The sequence below is a fragment of the Eretmochelys imbricata genome, chromosome 17 (assembly GCF_965152235.1).
Source record: "Eretmochelys imbricata isolate rEreImb1 chromosome 17, rEreImb1.hap1, whole genome shotgun sequence".
NCBI lineage: Eukaryota > Metazoa > Chordata > Testudines > Cheloniidae > Eretmochelys > Eretmochelys imbricata.
In genome coordinates this window covers 22451810-22473425 of record NC_135588.1, presented here as the reverse complement: position 1 = coordinate 22473425, position 21616 = coordinate 22451810, and the positions used below count along the sequence as shown (strand labels likewise).

The 21616-nt window shown below is 45.5% G+C and overlaps 1 protein-coding gene across 2 annotated transcripts in view; it reads left to right on the top strand.

Moving 5' to 3' along the window:
• BAZ1B (bromodomain adjacent to zinc finger domain 1B) overlaps positions 1-21616 on the top strand; it is an 83778-nt gene that overhangs the window by 32639 nt on the left and 29523 nt on the right. For both annotated transcript variants that reach the window (XM_077836311.1, XM_077836310.1), the window contains 3 exons: positions 898-2593; positions 10787-10925; positions 11761-11909. In XM_077836311.1, coding sequence (XP_077692437.1) covers positions 898-2593; positions 10787-10925; positions 11761-11909 — 1984 coding nt within the window. The remainder of the gene's footprint in view (positions 1-897; positions 2594-10786; positions 10926-11760; positions 11910-21616) is intronic.

Sequence of the window (21616 nt, the reverse complement as noted above, 5' to 3'; positions counted from 1 at the left end):
AAAACCTTAACTTTTTCACTCTGACTTCTGATGGTTATAATCTTCATGTTATAAATATTATTGCAAGTATCGTGTGTTATTTTTGAGTTCTTGAAATTAACCCATCCAGTGCTCATAATGCACATATGTGACCTTAATCTCAGAAATGCTGAGCACCCAAATACCATTGAAATCAATAGGAGCTGGAGGTGATCACAGCACCTTAAAAATTAGGCTGCTAAACTACCACTGTGTAGTCCTTTATTGGACCAACTTCTGTTGGTGAAAGAGACAAAGGAACTTTCACCAACAGAAGTTGGTCCAAGAAAAAGGCTTTTTGTCACCCACCTAGTCTCTCTAATATCCTGGGATCAACACAGCTACACCAATGCTACAAACAATTGTGTAGTCCTGTTCATTAGGTAACAGTCCTGAACAATAGAACTGCATTGACAAATGGATCACTCCAAGGGCTACAAACCCTCCAAATCCACCCCTGTATCCTCAGGAAAGCTCTTAGAGCAGGCCTCCGACACTAATCTGAGACTTCTTTTTACCATACAAACTTTCAAGCAAACAAATTCATAAATCTGTAAAAACTAGAAAGCTTTTTCATGTAATGCAGTTGGAAGTGACTTTAAAACATCATTGAGGCAAACCAACTTAAACAAATTTTAAAGCTGAATGTTAAATCCTCCCAAGATGGGCTATTAACTGTATAACCTGAGGAATTCTTTATAGCAAATTGAAAGCAATTGCAGTGATCTGTGTCCCATCCCCCTCCCCCCCCCTTACCTGTTAAACTGAACAGGGAACTGAACTAAACTTACATGTTAAAAATAATTATTAGAGAAAGATTCTTCAGACATTGCCCCTGTTTAGATTGGTTTTATTTTAATATCTCTTCTTAAATTCTAGTACATGACTCTCAACCCCTCAACCAAAAGGAAGAGCTCTGGATCACCTGACAGAAAGCCCTCCAAGAAGTCCAGAACCGATGGATCTTCACTGGGCCAGCCACTGAGCCCTACGCTGTGGTGTCATGTGCATTTGAAGAAATCTATTATTGGCTCCCCACTAAAAGTGAAAAACTCTAAGAACCCAAAATCCTCCAAAGAGGAGTTGGAGGAGGTGATGAAAATGGTGTCTCCAGGCAAACTTGGCGCTGACTTCCACATTCCTAAGAGGAGCCGACTAGGGAAGGGCAGCGACAAATCCTTAGACAAGAAACAGAAAGGCAAAAGGGTTCTGAATGGGCAGAAGTCCCCTGGGAAATCAAAATCACCTAGGAAAGGTCTGAAGAATCCCAAGATGAAACTGAAACAAATGACACTACTGGACATGGCAAAAGGCACCCCTAAGGTGTCTAGAACTCCTAAGAACTCAGCAGGGACTCCCAGGTCCTCCAGCAAACCCCAGAAACATCTTCCTCCTGCTGCACTCCACCTCATTGCCTATTACAAGGAAAACAAAGACCGGGAGGATAAAAAAAGTGCCCTTTCCTGCATTATCTCCAAAACAGCCCGGCTACTCTCAAATGAGGACCGTGCCCGCCTTCCTGAAGAGTTGCGAGGGATAGTACAGAAACGCTATGAACTCTTAGAGCACAAAAAGAAATGGGCCTCCATGACAGAGGAACAACGCAAGGAGTATCTGAAGAAGAAACGGGAGAAGCTGAAGGAGAAATTAAAGGAGAGAGCAAAAGAGCGGAAGGAAAAGGAGATGCAGGAAAAACTGGAAAAGCAGAAGAGGTATGAGGACCAAGATCTTAAAGGAAAGAATTTGCCTGCTTTTAAACTAGTGGATACTCCAGAAGGACTTCCCAATACTCTCTTTGGGGATGTGGCCATGGTGGTGGAGTTCCTGAGCTGTTATTCAGGCTTACTGATGCCAGATGCTCAGTATCCCATTACAGCAGTCTCCTTGATGGAGGCTCTGTGTGCAGAGAAAGGGGGCTTTCTCTACTTGAACCGGGTGCTGGTCATTCTTCTGCAGACCCTGCTGCAGGATGAAATTGCCGAAGACTATGCTGAGTTGGGAATGAAACTCTCGGAAATCCCCCTTACCTTGCATTCTGTTTCTGAGCTGGTCCGCCTGTGTCTCCGCAAGTCAGATGTACAGGAGGAAAGTGAGGTTTCTGATGATGTAGATGAGAGCAAGGATTCAGCTACCTTTGAGGATAATGAGGTACAAGATGAGTTTTTGGAGAAGCTGGAGACATCAGAGTTCTTTGAGCTGACATCTGAGGAGAAGCTACAGATAGTTGCAGCGCTCTGCCATCGAATCCTAATGACTTACTCCGTGCAGGACCACGTAGAAGCAAAGCAGCAGATGTCAGCTGAGCTGTGGAAGGAGCGGCTTGCTGTGCTGAAGGAAGAAAATGACAAGAAAAGAGCAGAAAAGCAGAAACGGAAAGAAATGGAGGCTAAAAACAAAGAGAATGGGAAAGATGAGAATGGGGTGGGAAGGAATGACAAGAAAAAAATGGAGATGGTAAAAACAGAGCAACAGATGGAAATAGAGGCTGAAGATATGATCAGTGCTGTGAAAAGCAGGAGACTTCTTGCCATTCAAGCCAAGAAAGAGAAGGAGCAACAGGAGAGGCAAATGAGAGGTACAATACTGGAGTGTGTGTGAGAGCGGGGGAATGGGATACAAAAGTAATGTAGACAATTCAGTTCTCCATTTTCAATAGTGTTACCTGGCCATGAGGGATTTTATGGCTGGTGTTTAAGGTCTCTAGTTCTGTTGATGGGAGTCATTGTGCAGCCTGCAGGATTTTCAAAACCACAGCTATGTGGTCTTTTAATATTACTCCAGTGGCTCAAAATTTGATGTGCTATGTGTCAGATCCTCTTTCAGTTTTGCCTCTCCAGAAATCCCCCACAAGTACCTTCCAGCAAGTCTGTTTTTGGTGGAGGAAAGTTCTCTTGTGCTTACCGAAATCTGGCTCCTTCCAAGAGATGCAGAAGACCTCTGTCCATGAGCCAATTCCCAGGAATCTGGTCCACTAGCTCCCTGCTGTTGCTAAGTGTACTACTTTACATATTGCCACATTATCACCAGCAGCCCCTGCCTCACATGAGAAACCTGTAAACTTCCATTTTAAAATTGAAGAACTCATTAAAAAATGCTCACTGGGGTGGGATTTGTGTAGATCGGTAATACCAGCACTTTTCATATCTGCCATGTGATACCTTATGTTAACCATGCCATTATTATTTCAGACTTTCATAGAACCATACACTGCAGTTTTAAAGAAGTGTAGATACAGTGCTGTCAAAAGCTGCCAGGTTAACAGCCCTCTGAAAACACCAGCACACTTTTCTTGTTCATTGAGGATTTTTTCCTGAAAATAAAGGATAAAATCATGAGAAACATGCCTCCCTTTCTCCCCAACACTCAATTGTACCTACTTTACTGGAGACTGCTATATGTATACATCTACTGTCTCATCAGCATCCCCCACACACCTGGAATCTGAGAGAGACCATGACTTTGTCTCCAGTTAATGGTTACACAAAGCCTCTATGGTAACCCCTTAGTTCCCTGAATCAAATCACTTACCTTTCCATAGTTTTCCATCTTTTATACTAGATCTCCTCTGCTCCTCCGCCATTCCCCCCACCCCCGAGAACAGTAATACTTCCCCTATAGGCTTCATTGTAGAAGGTGAAGAAGAGGAATGGAGTTTGAGGAATTCACAAGGCCAGGCAGAGAGGCCTGGAAGGGTGACCTTCCTTGGGGCCACTTAGCCCAGGCCACCCCTGTGCCTGGATCATAGAAGGAAATGAGAGAGCAGCGGTTAGTTTTTCTTCTAATGTTTATTTCCTTTTCTTTTATGGCTGAAGTAACAGCAGCTGAACACAGGTGAAAAGAATGAAATTAAGCTCTTGTTCCCTCAAGCACTGATTTCCAAAGGTGTCAGTGATTGTAGTAAAAAGAAAAGGAGTACTTGTGGCACCTCAGAGACTAACCAATTTATTTGAGCATGAGCTTTCGTGAGCTACAGCTCACTTCATTGGATGCATTCAGTGGGGAGATTTATATACACAGAGAACATGAAACAATGGGTATTACCATACACACTGTAATGAGTGATCACTTAAGGTGAGCTATTACCAGCAGGAGGCGGTGAAACCTTTTGTAGTGATGATCAAGGTGGGCCATTTCCAGCAGTTGACAAGAACGTCTGAGGAACAGTGGGGAGTGGGGAATAAACATGGGGAAATAGTTTTACTTTGTGTAATGACCCATCCACTCCCAGTCTTTATTCAAGCCTAAGTTAATTGTATCCAGTTTGCAAATTAATTCCAATTCAGCAGTCTCTCGTTGGAGTCTGTTTTTGAAGTCTTTTTGTTGAAGAATTGCCACTTTTAGGTCTGTAATCAAGTGACCAAAGAGAATGAAGTGTTCTCAGACTGGTTTTTGAATGTTCTAATTCTTGATGTCTGATTTGTGTCCATTTATTTTTTTTACGTAGAGACTGTCCGGTTTGACCAATGTACATGGCAGAGGGGCATTGCTGGCACATATCACATTGGTAGATGTGTAGGTGAACGAGCCTCTGATAATGTGGCTGATGTGATTAGGCCCTATGAAGGTGTCCCCTGAATAGATGTGTGGACATAGTTGGCAACAGGCTTTGTTGCAAGGATAGGTTCCTGGGTTAGTGGTTCTGTTGTGTGGTTGCTGGTGAGTATTTGCTTCAGGTTGGGGGGCTGTCTGTAAGCAGGGACTGCCCTGCCTCCCAAGATCTGTGAGAGTGATAGGTCGTCCTTCAGGATAGATTGTAGATCCTTGATGATGCGTTGGAGAGGTTTTAGTTGGGGGCTGAAGGTGATGGCTAGTGGCATTCTGTTATTTTCTTTGTGGGCCTGTCCTGCAGTAGGTGACTTCTGGGTTCTCTTCTGGCTCTGTCAATCTGTTTCTTCACTTCAGCAGGAGGGTATTATAGTTGTAAGAACGCTTGATAGAGATCTTGTAGGCGTTTGTCTCTGTCTGAGGGGTTGGAGCAAATGCAGTTGTATCATAGAGCTTGGCTGTAGACAATGGATCGTGTGGTGTGGTCTGGATGAAAGCTGGAGGCATGTAGGTAAGTATAGCGGTCAGTAGGTTTTCAGTATACGGTGGTGTTTATGTGACCATCGCTTATGACCACCGTAGTGTCCAGGAAGTGGATTTCTTGTGTGGACTGGTCCAGGCTGAGGTTGATGGTGGGATGGAAATTGTTGAAATCATGGTGGAATTCCTCAAGGGCTTCTTTTCCATGGGTCCAGATGATGATATCATCAATGTAGCGCAAGTAGAGTAAGGACATTAAGGGATGAGAGCTGAGGAAGCATTGTTCTAAGTCAGCCATAAAAATGTTGGCATACTGTGGGGTCATGCGGGTACCCATAGCAGTGCCGCTGATTTGAAGGTCTACATTGTCCCCAAATGTGAAATAGTTATGGGTGAGGACAAAGTCACAAAGTTCAGCCACCAGGTTTGCCGTGACGTTATCGGGGATAGTGTTCCTGACGGCTTGTAGTCCATCTTTGTGTGGAATGTTGGTGTAGAGGGCTTCTACATCCATAGTGGCCAGGATGGTGTTTTCAGGAAGATCACCGATGGATTATAGTTTCCTCAGGAAGTCAGTGGTGTCTCGAAGATAGCTGGGAGTGCTGGTAGCGTAGGGCCTGAGGAGGGAGTCTACATAACCAGACAATCCTGCTGTCAGGGTGCCAATGCTTGAGATGATGGGGCGCCCAGGATTTCCAGGTTTATGGATCTTGGGTAGTAGATAGAATACCCCAGGTCGGGATTCCAGGGGTGTGTCTGTGTGGATTTGTTCTTGTGCTTTTTCAGGGAGTTTCTTGAGCAAATGCTGTAGTTTCTTTTGGTAACCCTCAGAGGGTAATGGCTTGTAGAAAGTGGTGTTGGAGAGCTACTGAGCAGCCTCTTGTTAATCTTCCGACGTATTCATGATGATGACAGCACCTCCTTTGTCAGCCTTTTTGATTATGATGATTAGACACTATGTTTCTGCTCCAGGGAGCTGTGCTAGGGTGGCCGGCGGACCTGACAGGGTTTGGTCAGATCAAAATCTGATTTCTGCAGGCGGGGGAGATGCCAGGTCCTCACCTGTGCCAGCCACTACTTAGCTGCGGTCGCCTCCTATCTGTGACAGGTCGCTGCAGCTCCCAGCCCTGGTTCCATAGGCAAGTCTGATTGGGGAGAGGGGAGAGCAGTGGGGTGTGGGAGGTTCCCGCGCTCTTCCTGGTGTGTCTGTTTTTTAAATATTACAAAGTTGGCAACCCTAAGCTGTGCAGAGCATTGTAGGATCGGTGCAGGGAGAGCACCCAAAATAGGATTGTCAATGTGGAAACTTGGCACTTTTGCAACTTTCTCTTGTTCAGTCACAAATGTGTAATTGTTTAATAGAGATGTAGCTAGGGAAATGCAGCACTGTGTCTTGGGTGGAAATTTCCTTCACCACCATAAAGGCTAGAAACCTATGGAGAGTTTGTTTTAAATTAAGCTGAGATTCAGCAGCAAATCATACAGCCTGTTAAGGCCCTGTCCAGATCTGTTGCCATCCCTTGAGATTCTATGCTGTCCCCATAGGAGACCCCTTCTGGTCCTATGGCTTCTGCTGCTACCTCTGCTAATGCTAAGCCTGCTGCTCCGCTCCCCATTCTTCAACAACCACTTTGATGTCATCTTTTGGTTGTCTCACCACTCTCTGAAACTGTCGCTCAGTAACTGAACTCAACTTTCCTCAGAAGTAGCCTCCTTCTGCATCATCTTTGACAACTTCACTGTCCTTGCTGTCTACTTGCCTTGCAGCCTCTCACCTTTGTGAAGTGCTCTACTCTGCATCCAGCTTTTTGTCAGTCCTGTTGCTGCTGACTTATCACTAAAAGTCTGTAAAACAAAAAACAGGGTGGTGGCTTCTGTCACCCCAGTTTTTGCCATGGTTGTCAGTTTTAGTGTCAACATCTATAATTAGAGGAGAGGGCATGAGGCTCCTATTCCTTGCTGACTGGTTCAAAACCTACTTTGTGAGGAAGCTGTCAACCAGGAGCCATCTTTATGCTATGTGGCTTCAAACAGGAAAGAAAACCTGTTTGTTTTGTGGATGTTGCATTTAAAGTGAAAGTTGTCTTCCAGTGTGACTGTTTTTGGTAAGAACAAGTTTCTGTTGCTTGGTATATCCATCTGTTTTTGAGTAGGAACATTTTCGCCCCCTATGTAAAATTTCGTGTTCATTATTAGCTCTTAATCTGAAAATCCAGTTACTAAACTGAGCAGTGTGTGAGTTATTTGAGCATGAAAAGATATCTTGGATAATCATGCACTTCAGATGAAAAAACTCAGCTTAAAAGGAGGAGGAATGTGGCACATGAATGGAAGTCAAGAGATCCAAGTTCTGTTCTTAGCTCTGCCACAAGTAGTAGTCTTTGTTTCTCAATCATTAAAATGGGAATAATATATTCCCTACCTCATAACTGTGTTAAGCTTTACTCTTTTTATCATTTGTAAAGTGCTGAGGTATCGTGAAGGATGCCATAGATGTTACCTACAAATGACTTTGCTGTTTGCATTCTAATTTAAATGGCCCAACTAGGCATTGGAGGTAACATTTTTCAGAGAATAGGGAAATTAAGTACTATTATACAACTTGCATTGCTGTGTTGTGATTGGAGGGAGTTACCAACAGGACAGAATCCTTGCAATCTGATCTGACTTCTTTAAAAATGAGTTTCTATGCTTTGAGGAAAGTGACAGAAATCTTCGAGACCTCAAAGTGCAGAAACTGCTCTTCCCATCATATAGGACATTCCCTGTCCTTTCTAATCAGTCAGACATAAGAAGTGACAGGACTCAAACTTCCCAGGCATGTACAGGCCAGAAGGTAGAACCTACCAGTCATACCTTGATATGGAGAATGAGTTGGATGCCCACCAAGTAGCTTCCTGAGCAATACTTTAGTGAGAAGTCCAGCACCCACCAGAGCTGCTGGGATTCTTGGGGACAGCACCCCTGTATGGGCTCCATCTTTTTATTAACATCTGACTGATAGGCACCTCATAAACTTTGCTGCCTTTCCTGTCTTCATCTGACTACTAGAAGGGAGAGAGCTTCATCTCCCCACCAAATCTGTTTCTCCCCCTTACCCCACAGAGCATTCTGGCAGCAGCAATGAGAGATTCTTCCTTCAAAATATGCCTTTCTCAGCTTTCCCAAACAGCAAAAGATTAAATTGATGACTCATTTTGGTGTCACTAAGGCCCATGTGGTTCTGGGTAGCAGCAATGAAACTGATCAGAATGGTCAGTTGCACTGTGTTGGTTGGGAAAGCTCTGAGCAGGGACAGAGGCACTGGAGCTGTCTGCAGGCTCAGGAACAAATTGCATTCATTGTATGTTCAGGTGCCATTTGGAGGTTTTCTTTGGAATCTTAAGGGCTGGAAGTGTAATGTTTTGAGAGCTTAAATTCAGTAGAAATTGGTGGTGTGGGTTCTGACAAACTAGCCATGACAAACTTCTCGCTTGTCAATGGTGAATGGAGTTTTAAAACCATGGTAGGGGTCAAACCAAATCAGTGCTCCGAATCTGGTATCATATCAGCAGTTAGGAGCCAAAAGTAGTGCTTTAGAAGTATATGCTGACTCAGTACAAAGCTTGTAGTAAAGCTTGTTCAAGTAACTAGTGGGCTCTGGACGGTATGATGGTAAATGGGATGTAGTGGGGAAGAGGATATGCTGTTAAGAAATTAGCAAGTGTCAAAGCTGACAACCTTTCTAGCCCAGGTGCAAGCCTCCCCAGTGAAGGCTCCCACATTTGAAACTGGAAACTTGCTGGTATGCAGTAGAAACCAGAACCAACAAATTGCTTAGTAGGGTTTTAATCACTCTCTTTAAAAGGCCTTCTTGAGAACTGTCCCTGTAAGAAGGTGCTCTGAGCATGCACTGTTCTTGTAGTCCTCAGCTAGCTGTTGGCTATTCTGTATACCTGTCTGCAGCCCAAATGTAGGTTGTTGATCTTTTAAGTCCTACTCTCCACTGCCTGTAAAAAGGCTGTTGTGAAGTTCTGGCAGCTATACAAGTGGTAAGTATACAGAGAATGAGGCTTCAGTCCTAGGCTTCAAAAGAAGGCATGGGGAACGAGGACTGTAGCCAACATAGTGATGCGAGGAGCACTTCTAGCTGTTAGCAATATATGGGGAAGGTGCCTCCTGTATGTTTTGGAGGAGGGTTGTTGCCCCACATTGTCTTGTTGCCTATCTCCCATTGTGATCAGAATTCCCCAGGTTGGCTTCAGTATTTTGTTGGTTCCATTTTCTCAAGGATTTGAGCTCTAGTATTTAAGTTCTGAATCTACTTAATTAGATTTTTTGGTCAAGGATTATAATAAACTTTGTCTTTGGGGTCTGGATTTCAGCCTGACTTTAGACAGATTAATTTTTGTTCACTTCTTCTCAATGCATCTTTTACATAGTGAGGTGGACCTGTTCTTCAGAGGCAGGTAAAGATGCAGGAGACATCTGTAAAGTACCCTGAGCCCCTCAAAAAAGCTTAAAGCCCTCTGATCTCAGTTCTTTGCCTTCTTGGCAGAAGTTGGTTATTTATCCTGATCATGAGATGAAATGTCGAAGTAAAGCTCTTGGGTATGTTTACGCTGCAATGGGAGCTGTGATTGCAGCTAGGGTAAGCATACCCATGCTAGCCTTAGTGTAGCTAGTATTTCTTAAAAAGCTGTGAAGACACAGCAGCATGGACCCTGGCATGGGCTAGCAATATGAGTGTGTGCTCTTGGTTCTGGGTGGGCTTGTGCAGCAACACAGGCTTCAGTGTAGGCTGTATCTTCACTGCTCTTTTTGGCTGTACTAGCTAGATTAAAGATAACATAGGTATGTCTTCCTGAGCTGTAATTGCCCTTCCAGTTGTAGTGTAGACATACCATTCATCTGCAGGAATCCTGCCACCTTTCACTATTTCATTCTGTTTGTGGACATCCCAGGGGATGTGGGAGCTACTAGGATGCCAAGATTTTTGTCCTGACAGGTAACCTAGGCTTGCTGTTTTTGAATTCTTCTGCTGACATGGCAGAATATGTGGGAATCTGAGTTACTAGAGCATGTGCTTGTCCCTCCTGTAGTCAGAGCAGAACAGCTGCGCTTGGAAACCTATGTGGCTAAGTGGGGCGTGGCTTCCAATCTACAATTGTCCATTTGGTAGGCAGGCTTTAGAAAGGGTCCTTTAAGGTGAGGACCTGAGTTGAAGCAACTAGTCAAAGTGAAGAAGATGCATAAGGCCATGCTGAAGAACAGGAGAACGGAAAATAAAATACCAGTAATATTAAAGTCCTTCTCTTTGCCTTGGGCCAGCTCATGCTCCTGCTTTGGCTTTGTTCTGCATTCTTGTGGGAATCTCTCAAACTGAAATTAGCAGCATTTGAGCTTGAGGTTTGGGATTCTTCAGATGCTGGACCCTTGGGCAGTTGTGTGGTCTGAATTGGGAGAAACTCTAGGGTTTTTTCACATGGGGGGGCGGTGGAGGGAGTCCGTAGTAACTGGTGCATACTAGTTAATGTTCACAAGCTACTCTGCAATAACTCCCCATGTGGACACTCCCATTGCACACTGAGTGCCTTTGTGTGCATTAGTTTAATTTACTTTGGAAATGCATTAACAGAAGTTACCAGTAAATTAATCTTCTTTCTTCACCTGACTAATCAGCAAAATAGAAAATAGCCTATTGCAATATGTGGTGAATCTGGTTACAGTAGTTTTCTTTTAATGTGTCTGGTAATCCCTGCAGTAAAACTGGAGAAAGAAGCAGAGGAGGAGAGAATCCGGAAGCATAAAGCTGCAGCTGAAAAGGCTTTCCAAGATGGGATTGCCAAAGCTAAGCTGGTGATGCGCAGAACGCCAATAGGAACTGACCGTAACCACAACAGGTAGAAGAGCTAACCGTAAAGCTTCCCTATGCTATCTGTGTCGCTTGTACTGCTAACGGTCCTGTTAGGTGATCACCTCCTTTCTGTTGGAATAGAATGTTACAAATGAATATTTCATGTATTTGAGATCTTTTGTACCAGTATGCAGTGCATTACTGTGCATCGAGAACTTCAGGGGCGGCCTACTGTAAAGCTAAAATAGAGATGAGACCATCTCCAGACTGCTGTAGTCTGGGGGACCTACATCTCTGCAGGAGGGATGCATGACTCTCAGTCTAATCTAGTACTTTTCAGTCTACTCAGGCTGGTACCTTTTATTCTAAATCAAAAACTTTCTGACGATATCTTGCCCCATGCTTACAATAAACTAAGAGTAAAAAATGTCAGTGATAACCCTATGTAATTGATTTGGGTTTTTGAGATGCTGACAGGAAGTGCTTCACCTTGAAAAGTAAGAGTATGCGGGGGAGTGAGGGAGCAAGAGTTTTCTTTGCTTTAGATTGTAATACAATTTCAATTGCTTCGTCTCCTGATTAGCTTTGTGGCCTGACCCAGTAGTTGAGAAACAGTTGGCTAACATTATCAAACTGCTGGCTATAGTAGTTACCATTATTATCCTTCTCTCATTCAGACTTGGTGTATGGTAGACTTCGAAAGAACTGTAGGATAGTTTCTTCTTCTTGCTCATGCTGCACTTCTGCTAAAGATATAGATGCATACACATATTTTAAATGCCTGCATACTTGTGTTCTCTCTTCTCGCGTGTATGTATATGTATTTTTTCCATGCAACTCTTGTCCTGTGGTTCCTGCAATGAAGTCTATGCTCTTTACAGGTACTGGCTGTTTTCAGATGAGGTTCCTGGCTTGTTCATTGAGAAGGGCTGGGTACATGACAGTATAGACTACAGATTCATCCGTCACCGCCAGAAGAAGGAGGAAGTGGTAGATGATGATGATGATGATGATGATTACTACCCAATGGGTAAGATCAGCCAACTTCTCTTGCGTATCCTCTTTTGTCACTAATGTATCCTCTTTGTTACTAGCTGGGGTTGGGGATGGATCGGCAAATGGATGACCATGTAACAGATCAGCCTAGGTGCTGTTCTTCAAGAGTGTCAGTGTGGATCCCACTGTAGATGTGCATGAGTCTCGTGTGTGAGATTGGAGTCTTTTGAATAGAATTGTCAAGGGTTGTGCTTGTACCTCGTGCTCCTTATTCTCCCATCTAAGGGGGAGCCATGATCTGTCTTCAGTTCCCTCTTAACTCTTGTGGCAGTCAGATGGAACCTGGCATGTGTCCTACCCACTAATTCTTGGCTTTGGTTAAATTTTCTCAAACTCTTCATAAAACCTTCATCACTTTTCTGATCCACTGACGACAGATGCTGAGAATGATAGTGACTAATCTTGACTGAATAGTCATGGTCAGACACTCCCCCGCCCAGGGCTTCTGAGCATGCTGGATTCAAAACCTTCATGCTTCAAGCCTTGCCTATCCTGGAGTGCACTGAATCTGTTGAAAAACAGATGTGGGGGAGTGAGGGAGCAAGAGTCCCAAATACTGAGCAGATGTTTGGTGTGCCTTTAATTTGCCACAAGAACACATAAGTCGTGAGAAGCGTGGTTGAAGCTTCATTTTCTGGAGCAATTTATGAAGATCTCTTTGGATTCTGAGAAGAGCTCCAGGTTCTTAGTAGCAGACAAGGGACCCCAAAGACCAGTACAGAGAAAATGGCACAGAAAAAAGACTGGCCTCCTCACCAAAGTAGACTCAACCAGCACCACAGACACTATCAGCATCTCTGGTACCAAAGTGCAGCTATGAGAGGGACTGCTGTGAACATACAAGCAGAGACACTAGGAAGAGCTCAGTGTCTTCTCACCAAAAGACATCTCATCTTCATCACCTGGTGAAGTGATATCCTCAACACCGATACTAGAACCTGATTACTTCAAGTTTCAGAGTAGCAGCCGTGTTAGCCTGTATCCGCAAAAAGAAAAGGAGGACTTGTGGCACCTTAGACTAACCAATTTATTTGAGCATAAGCTTTTGTGAGCTACAGCTCACTTCATCGGATGTATGCATCTGTGACCTGCAGCTCATGAAAGCTTATGCTCAAATAAATCTGTTAGTCTAAGGTGAAACAAACATTCCTTTTCTAATTACTTGAAGTAATTCCAAGAGCTCCTATGAGAATTACTTAGATCCTGGAGAAACGGACGCTGATCATATTGAAAAAATATAAGCTGATATTTTGACAACTCTCAGTCCAGCCAGTCGCCCTCCTTATTAATGACCAGGCTAAGGCCCTGTGGCAGGTGCCTGCCACAATAACACCCACTGTAAAATGGGTAGAGAAGCAGTACCCAATCCCTCAGACAGGGTTTGAATACTTCTTTGCCCGCCCTAACCAGGGCTCCTTATCTGTCTCAAAGGTAGAGGAAAAATCTATAGCAAAACGGAATGCCCCTAAACACACGGACCCCAAAAAGGCTCTATCTACTTACTACTCTGCTTTTCTGCAACTGCAAGAGGCAAATTACTTTTTGAGCTGTGATAGTGATGCCCTTTCTCTTGAAACTCCTGTGTGACAACAGGAAGGCACCCAGGGAAGTAAAAAAGGTAGGCCAGTTGGTGGCAATTGACACTTCCAACACTATGGTCAGATCTATGGCCATGGCAGTGACAATGCACAGAACATCCTGACTCCAAGTATTGGGCATCCTTTGAGAGGTACAGGGTATGATTGGGGACTAGCCCTTTGAAAGCATGGAATTTAGGGAGCAGACAGACAGCTCTTCAGGCTCTTTTGAAGACTCAAAGGCTCCCTGGGGACTGTCACCCCAGCCTCATGCTGTACCATCCTCAGTCCCAGTCAAGACAACAAACACCTTGCTGTCATTCCAAGCAGCCTGAGTGCCATGCCAATAAAAAGCTAAAGTATGACAGGAATCACCCGACTCCTCCTTCCTTGGCAATGTATCTTGCTCCTCTGTCATGTCAGCAAATTTGACAGGATTGTCAGGAGCCTCACCAGATCTATTTCAGAGAGCATGACTTTCAGAAGCCATCTCACCCCATTCCACCACGGGTGATCTGCCATAACATTGTACAAATTGGTGCTAGAGGCAGAAGTGGTCTTGCTGCATCGTCTAGGAGGCTGAGGAGCTGCCACCAGATTTCAGGGGAAGGGGCTTCTGCTCCCAGTATTTCCTTATCCTGAAGAAGAAAAGGGGTCTTTGTTCTGTCCTAGACCTGAGAAGACTCAACGAATACATATGCCATTTCAGGATGACAACTCTTGCCTCTGTCATTCCATATGTTTGTGCTCACGGCTGGTTCATGGCTCTCTACTTGCATGATGCATCTGCATACTTCTATACTGCTCTCTATCTGGGCCATGGGAAGTACCCAAGATTCCGAGTGGAACCCAACCGTTACCAATCCAGGGTATTGCCCTTTGGACTCTCCACAACAGTGTTCACAAAATCCCTGGTGGAGGTGGCAGAACTCTTAGGGAGCAAGGGAATCCATGTCTACCTATACTGAGATGATTGGCTGATCAGGGATAGGTTGCAGCAGGAGATGTTAATAGCTCTGGAATACATATTTTCCCTGCTCTCCCAATTAGAACTCCTTGTGAACTACAAGAAATAGCCTGTAACAGCCATGCAGATGATGATTGATCAGAGTGCCTATGAACTCTCTCTCAGGGAGAGCTTACTTGTCAGGTGTCTGTCTACAGTGCAGTTAAACACCCGTAGCTGGCCCGTGTCAGCTGACTCAGACTGCAGGGCTGTGAAACTGTGGTGTATGTATTCAGGCTTGGGCTGGAGCTGGACTATGGGACCTTCTCCCTCAGAGTCTCACAGCCCAGGCTCCAGCCTAAGCCTGAACACCTCCACTGCAGTTTTTTGTAGCCCTGCATCCAGAGCCCTGAAAGCCTGAATCAGCTGACATGGGCCAGCTACGGGTGTTTAATTGCAGTGTCATCATCGGCAATGATCCCTCCATTCAAGGATGATCTCTACCACGGATTTACGTATGGGTCCTGAGATGACTCAGGAGTCCGATCCTGGAACCACAGATCTGCCTGCAGTAGGTACAGACATTTCCTGGCAGGCCCGCTGCCTGCTGGGAGAAAGTTCTCTTTTTCCTTCCTTCTCTCTTTTCAGCTTTTGAGAGCAAGGCGCTTCTCAAAGTGGGCCACTGCCCGATGGAGGATGTAGCCCAATTGGGGTCAGTTGGTGGCTTGCTGCTCCCAGCTTGTGATGTCCACATCAGTTTTCTTGAGAGATGCTTTCATTATGTCTTTGTAGCGTTTCCTCTGACCACCACAGGATCTCTGACCATGGGTGAGCTGAGAGTAGAGGACTTGTTTTGGGAGGCAAGAGTTTGGCATCTGTACACAATGTCCAGCCCAGCGGAGTTGGTGCATTAGGATCATTGCTTCAATGCTGGTGACATTGAATCATAGAATGTCAGAGTTGGAAGGAACCTCAAGAGGTTATCTAGTCCAACCCCTTGCTCAAAGCAGGACCAATCCCCAATTTTTGCCCCAGACCCTTAAATGGCCCCCTCAAGGATTGAACTGACAACCCTGGTTTTAGCAGGCCAATGCTCAAACCACTGAGCTTTTCCCCCAGCCCCACCATTGGCTTCACTGAGGATGCTGGTGTTAGTGCAGCAATCTTTACACTGGACACAAAGGATCTTCCAGAGGCATTGTTGGTGGTACCTCTCCGGACTCTTGAGGTGCGGTCAATAAGGCATCCATAAAGGAGTATAGGAATAACCATTGTCTTATAGACCTGGATCTTAGTGTCCTGCGGTAGGTCACGGTCCATGAAAACACTTTGGAGCAATTTCCCAACGGGAAACACTTGCACACTGGATCTCACTGTTGATTTTTTGTGTTTTGAGAAAGTTGGTTACCAAGGTAGCAAAAGTGCTTGACTGTCTCCAAAGTCTGACCTTTGGTGTGCATGAGGATGGCACAGTCATCATCAGCATATGGAAAGTCAGTAATGGATGCCCTGAGGACACACTTCAGAGGCCAGGTCTGGGGCTGCTAGGCATCAAAGCATCACTTGATCAAGAGTCATAGTCCCTCCCAAGGTCCTACAAGAACTTGGTGGCTGGACCTGGAGAACATTTTGAAGGTTTCTTTCTTGACCCCCTTCCCTACGATGACTCATAGCAGATGCTTCAGGGACAGATTGGGGTGCCCATCTGAACTATCCTTAGATGCAAGGACCCTGGTCCCAGTACGATTTGAAGCTGCACATTCTAGAAGCCCAGTTGTTGCTGGCTTCTTACACAGGCATGCAGGCACTTGAGTGGACACCGCAGATGTCCATCATAAAGCCAATATTTCACCAGTTGAGGGCTCTCAAAATAGACCCATTCGCCAGACAGGACAGCACCAAGTGCCCAAACTTCTGTTCCAGAGAATGCATGAGCCTGGGATGTTCACCAGATGCCTTCCTGCTCCAGTGGAGTCCAGGCCTCCTATATAGCTTTTTTCCCCCAATTACCCTGGTCCCCAGGCTATCATCTGGTGGGACAAGACCATGCTGATCATAAATAGCTCTTTATTGGTAGAGGCTATTTTGGCATCAGACCTCATTCACACTTCCATTCTGCCTCCTCTCTGTCTCTGTCTGCCTGGATGTGAGATCCCAGCTCCACTGTCAGATATTCCAAGGACTACAGGTCTGAGTGCACCTGACTGTTTAGTTGTTGGCTGGCTTAGCATGACAGACTTCTCAACAGGTTCAAGAAATCCTCCTACAGAGCAGGAAGCTATCTACTAGGAAGATACTTTGCCCATATGGACAATTGTTTCCATTTGGAAATCCAATATAATCTAGACCCCGTTGAGGCTCCAGTACCAAAGATCCTCCATGATATGCTGCACTTGAAACAGTCGATTGGCATTTAATTCTCTCCAAGTCCACCTTGCAGCAGTAATGATGTCATACCACAAAACCTCACCCATCCTGTGTCTCTAATATCCTGGGACTGACACAGCTACAGCAACACTGCATGTAGACTCCGGTATGGTCAGACTTGCTCTTCGTACATCAGACCGTACCGAGACTCCTCACAGGCTTCCTGCGTACTTACCCACCTGTCAGAAACTCTACTCCTATGTGGCATTTCAACATTGTTCTCCTGAAAGTTATGGAGCCTCTGTTTGAGTCATTACCAAACTGTTAGATACATCATCTTCCCATTAAGGTGGACTACTTGTTGCCATCACTTCAGCGTGGGTCAATGAGTTCCATGCCCTAATGGCTGGTCCTCCGTAAAATCCTTTCACAGGAACAAGGTGGTTTTAAGACTGCATCTTAAGTTCATCCTTAAGGTGGTATCAAGTGTTTAATCTAAATCAATTGATTAATCTACCAGTCTTCTTCCCAGAGCCCCATGCAACATGCAGAGAGAAGAAGCTATATACTTCGGGTGGTTTTCAGAGCCTTGCTCTATATTACTTTAGCAGGACCAAACCTTTTTATGCTTTCTTTTTGTCTTTGTGGCTTTAATGACACCTTGAAAGGTCCAATCATCTCCTCACAGAGACCCTGCATGATCCACTTAGATTATCTCCACTTGTAATCAGTGAACCTCTTCCCTCCAAATGTCAACAAATGCTGCCTGTGCTCTCATGGAGTACTTCAGTCTGCTTTAGAGACATACCAGTCTCTGAGATTTGCAAAAATAGCAGCTGAAGTACATAACCCACTGACTTGTTACACATTTCATTCTTGACATTGCTGGTTGGTCTGATGCCACGGTTGACAGGGCAGTACTGCAATCTTCGTTTTTCTAATGCTGTAGGCATGCCTCATTCCCACCATTGTTCTTCTTGCCAGTCACCTACAGTGGGATTCTCATTAATGTATTATCAAAGAATGATTGGTTATCCTACAATACAACATTTCAAAAAAACAGTTAGTGTGGATCCCACAACCTGACCTCCAGCCACTCTTTTCAGAGTCCGCAGGAGCATGGGCTTTGAATTGCAAGGGAACTGAAAAAGGGCCACAGTCACCCTTGCCTCGTACAGGAGTATGAGGCAGCACAGGGCATATGCGGTGCATGTGCACATACAGTGAGATCCATGCTGACTACAACATATCTCTCAGAACCACATAGACTGTGTGGTAAGTAACCTGCTACATAAAAGCACTCCAACAGAAAAGAAACAAGATAGAAGTGGTCTGCAACTGCCAAGATTCTAAATGAAACCAAAAACAAGTGTTTTGGGCCCTGTAGTCATAGAGCCTTTCCTGCAATTGCCCTAACCGAAGAGAACCTGGGGCTACTGCTTCAGGTCTCCCTACACAATTGCCTGTACCGAGGGTGGCCAAACTTACTGACCCTCCGAGGCGCGTGTGGTAATCTTCAGAAGCTCGAGAGCCAGGCACGCCTGCCGGGGCTCAGGGCTTCAGCCTGGTAGGGCGTGCCTGCTGGGGCTCAGGGCTTCAGCAAGAGTGGGGCTGAAACCGCGAGCCCTGGCAGGTGTCCCACACAGGACTGAATCCCCAAGAACCCCCTCCCGATGGGCAGAAGTTCAAGATCGACCACCCTTCTACAAGGCAGAAGCCCAGAGCTTCCCCCCCCCCCAAGCCTGTTGCAGGGGAGACCTCTGCAAGCTGCACTCATGCTGTAAAAGAGCTGCATGTGGCTTTGCTTTGCCACCCCTGGCCTATACCCCTCTCGGCTCCTTTTGATAGCTTGAAGGTAAGTATTTGGGACTCCTTAAAATAGCCACAGTTGGACTGGCCATTGCGTAGTGGCAGCCACTGTACAGAGGTGGCTACTTCAGGGGGTCTGGTTCCCTGACGTGAAGGTGGAGAGAGTGCTGCCATTTGCCTTCAGGCTAATCAGAGATGGTATCATCTACACCAGTGATGGTGTAAAAGGAGATGGGAGGGCAACACTGAAATGAAGGTGCTTCCATTTCACTGGGAATCAAGTATCCTCTGCCAACTTCAACTGAATTTCAGTCATTCAGCACTTCCTTGTTTATGGGTTGGTAGATGCTGGGTTTGCTGTGGAAGTGGCTTATTCCTCTAACAGCAGTGCTTGGCTGGAGGGGCAGTTGTGCAGAACAATTCTGTCAGTTTCCTCTAGTCCTCCACAAATGAGGATAGCTATTCCATGGACTCTTCCCTCCCTTAAATGTTCACTAATTCATTTCCCTGGGAAACTACTAGAATGCATGTGTTATGTCTTCAAAGAGGTCCTCAATTAATTGGATGGTTTGCTCTTCTTAAAGATTACATGTAACACCTGAAGTCTGCTGTAGAGAATTTGTGCCTGACATTGCTCTCTACCACCTAACACTCTTTGTCTAACAAGTGACATGCAATCCGTGCATTGAAGTGGATTTTCTTATAACAGAATAGCCCTATGGTATATTTACACTGCAGTAAAAGACCTGCGGCATGGCTATGGCTGGCCAGGGTCAGCTGACTTGGGCTCTTGGGGCTTGAGGTGTGGGGCTAAAACACATGTTGTACATGCTCTGGCTGAAAGCCTGCGAGATGGGTGGGTCTCAGAGCCCGGGTTCCAACCTGAGCCTGGAAGTCTGCATGGCAATTTTTAGCCCTGCAGCCCGTGCCCTGCAAACCCAAGTCAATTGACCTGGGTTCAGACTCACTGCTGCAGATTTTTTATTACAGTGTAGATGTACCTTCAGGTATGTCTACATAGCAGCGTAAGCCTAATCTTCTCCTTGCATCCCTTCACCAATTGTGTTAACCTAGGGCTCAAACCTAGGGTCCCAGGACACTGCAGGGCTGGAGGGTCCAAGCCAGTGTTAAACTGGGACATAAGATCCAAGCCCTATTGCTTTCCTGTGTGCACATGGCTTCAGCTTATCTCGGGTCTCAGAAGTCTTCTACATGTATTCCAGAGTTCTTTGGGGTGACTTCCTGAGTCCTCTCTGTCTGAACAATCTGTGGAGCAGTCTATTGCAGTGGAAACCACACCTCCCTTTGCAAACTGTAGCAGCTCATATGAGCATTAACCCATTGTCTGCTGAACACTGGTCTGCAAGCACACTACCAGGGAGCCTGCAGGGTTTTCAATGGAGACCTATCAGAAGAAGCTTTTTGCAAAGAGCTGCTTTCTGGTCATAAGAGCACAGCCAGATTTTGGAGCATGTTGCCCAGGCACCCCTACACACACAGCCACAGGGAGTTCAGGGGAGGCCAGAGAGCAGAGCGGGGAGGCCAGAGAGCAGAGCGGGGAGGAAGCGGCTGCCCTGCAGGAAGGGGGAGCAGCAGAGCTCAGCACAGCCAGGGGAGGGATGATCCCCAACACTCTGGTCACTCCCCCTCCCTACAGGGCAGCCGTTTGGTCTTTGCTCCATTCTCTTGTGACCCCGTCCTTCCTGGGGCTGCATGTGCATAGGAGCCCGGACAGCATGCACTCTAAGGGCAGTGAGTGGGAGCCAGCCCCAAAACTTCCCCACCGCCTCCTGGGTTCCCTTATCCCTACCTCCCTGGGTGTGGTAGAGGCAGGGCTAAGGGAACCCCATGGGGTGCTGGAGCACACTGCACCAAGTCCTGGGGAAGCCCTTTTCTCTGTAGCTGGCAGCAGCCAGGCAGTGGAGGGAGGGGTGTTTTTCCTTTGAAACCTACATTTTATGTCAAACTTGAAAACAGACAAAGATAAATAAAAAGCCAGTCAAACAAAAAGAACTTCACTGAACATCCTATTTTAAAAATTAAGAATTGCAACATTTCATTTTAATAGTTTGACAGTCCTGGAGGTTGATGTACTAATTATTCTCAGACAGGTGCACGCAGGCTTTTTCCTGCCAATGTGACTCAGCCTAGAGCTGAAGAGCCCAGTTCTCAGGTTAGATGGTAGTTCAGTATAAAGCCTTCTCCACTTGCAGTCATTCTACTGAGACAGCCACCAAAGAAACTAATTATGCCGTTATGTGCTCCTTATGCCACCTGAGTCCCATAAGTAGCGCCTCAGTTAGGAAACAGGGTGGGTAGTAGCATTTTCCCACAGTGAAATGCATTCAAACACCCTGGGATAGGGGTACTCGGCATCTGTGCATTACAGCATGGACGCCAGAGCCCTAGGTTTGAGCGTGGATCCGAAAATCCTTAACATGGGGTTAAAATGCTGCGTAGACGCTCAAGCCCCGGGTTCCCTGACACGGGTCAGCTGACTTGAGTCCAACTAACCCTAGGCTTATATTGCTGTGTAGACATACCCTTAGTTACCTCTTCTCACCAAAGTGTAACTCCTTTTTTGGCATATATCCCAATGTGAACAGCATAAATGCTGAATTCTATTGTGAATTCACAACGATAGGAAGAGAGCATTCCCTGAGACACTTGAGGGTTGGGAAGGGAGGGAAATGGCATTAATTGCTTGGCTTATATACTTCACCTATAAAGCATATATGCAAGGATTCTTTGTCTGACTGATGAAATTGGTGAATATATTTTTATAGCATGCACATCCATACATACATACTTGAGATTATTAGCTATTTGGTCATAAACATTCACTGACCTGTTATTTATTTCAAAGGAATTATACACTGGAGTTCAGTTGGAAAGGAAAGACTCAGAGATTTGTACATTGTAAGGAATGTATTTGCACTTCCAAGCACTAGATGGAGTATCTGATCAATATATACTGAGAAG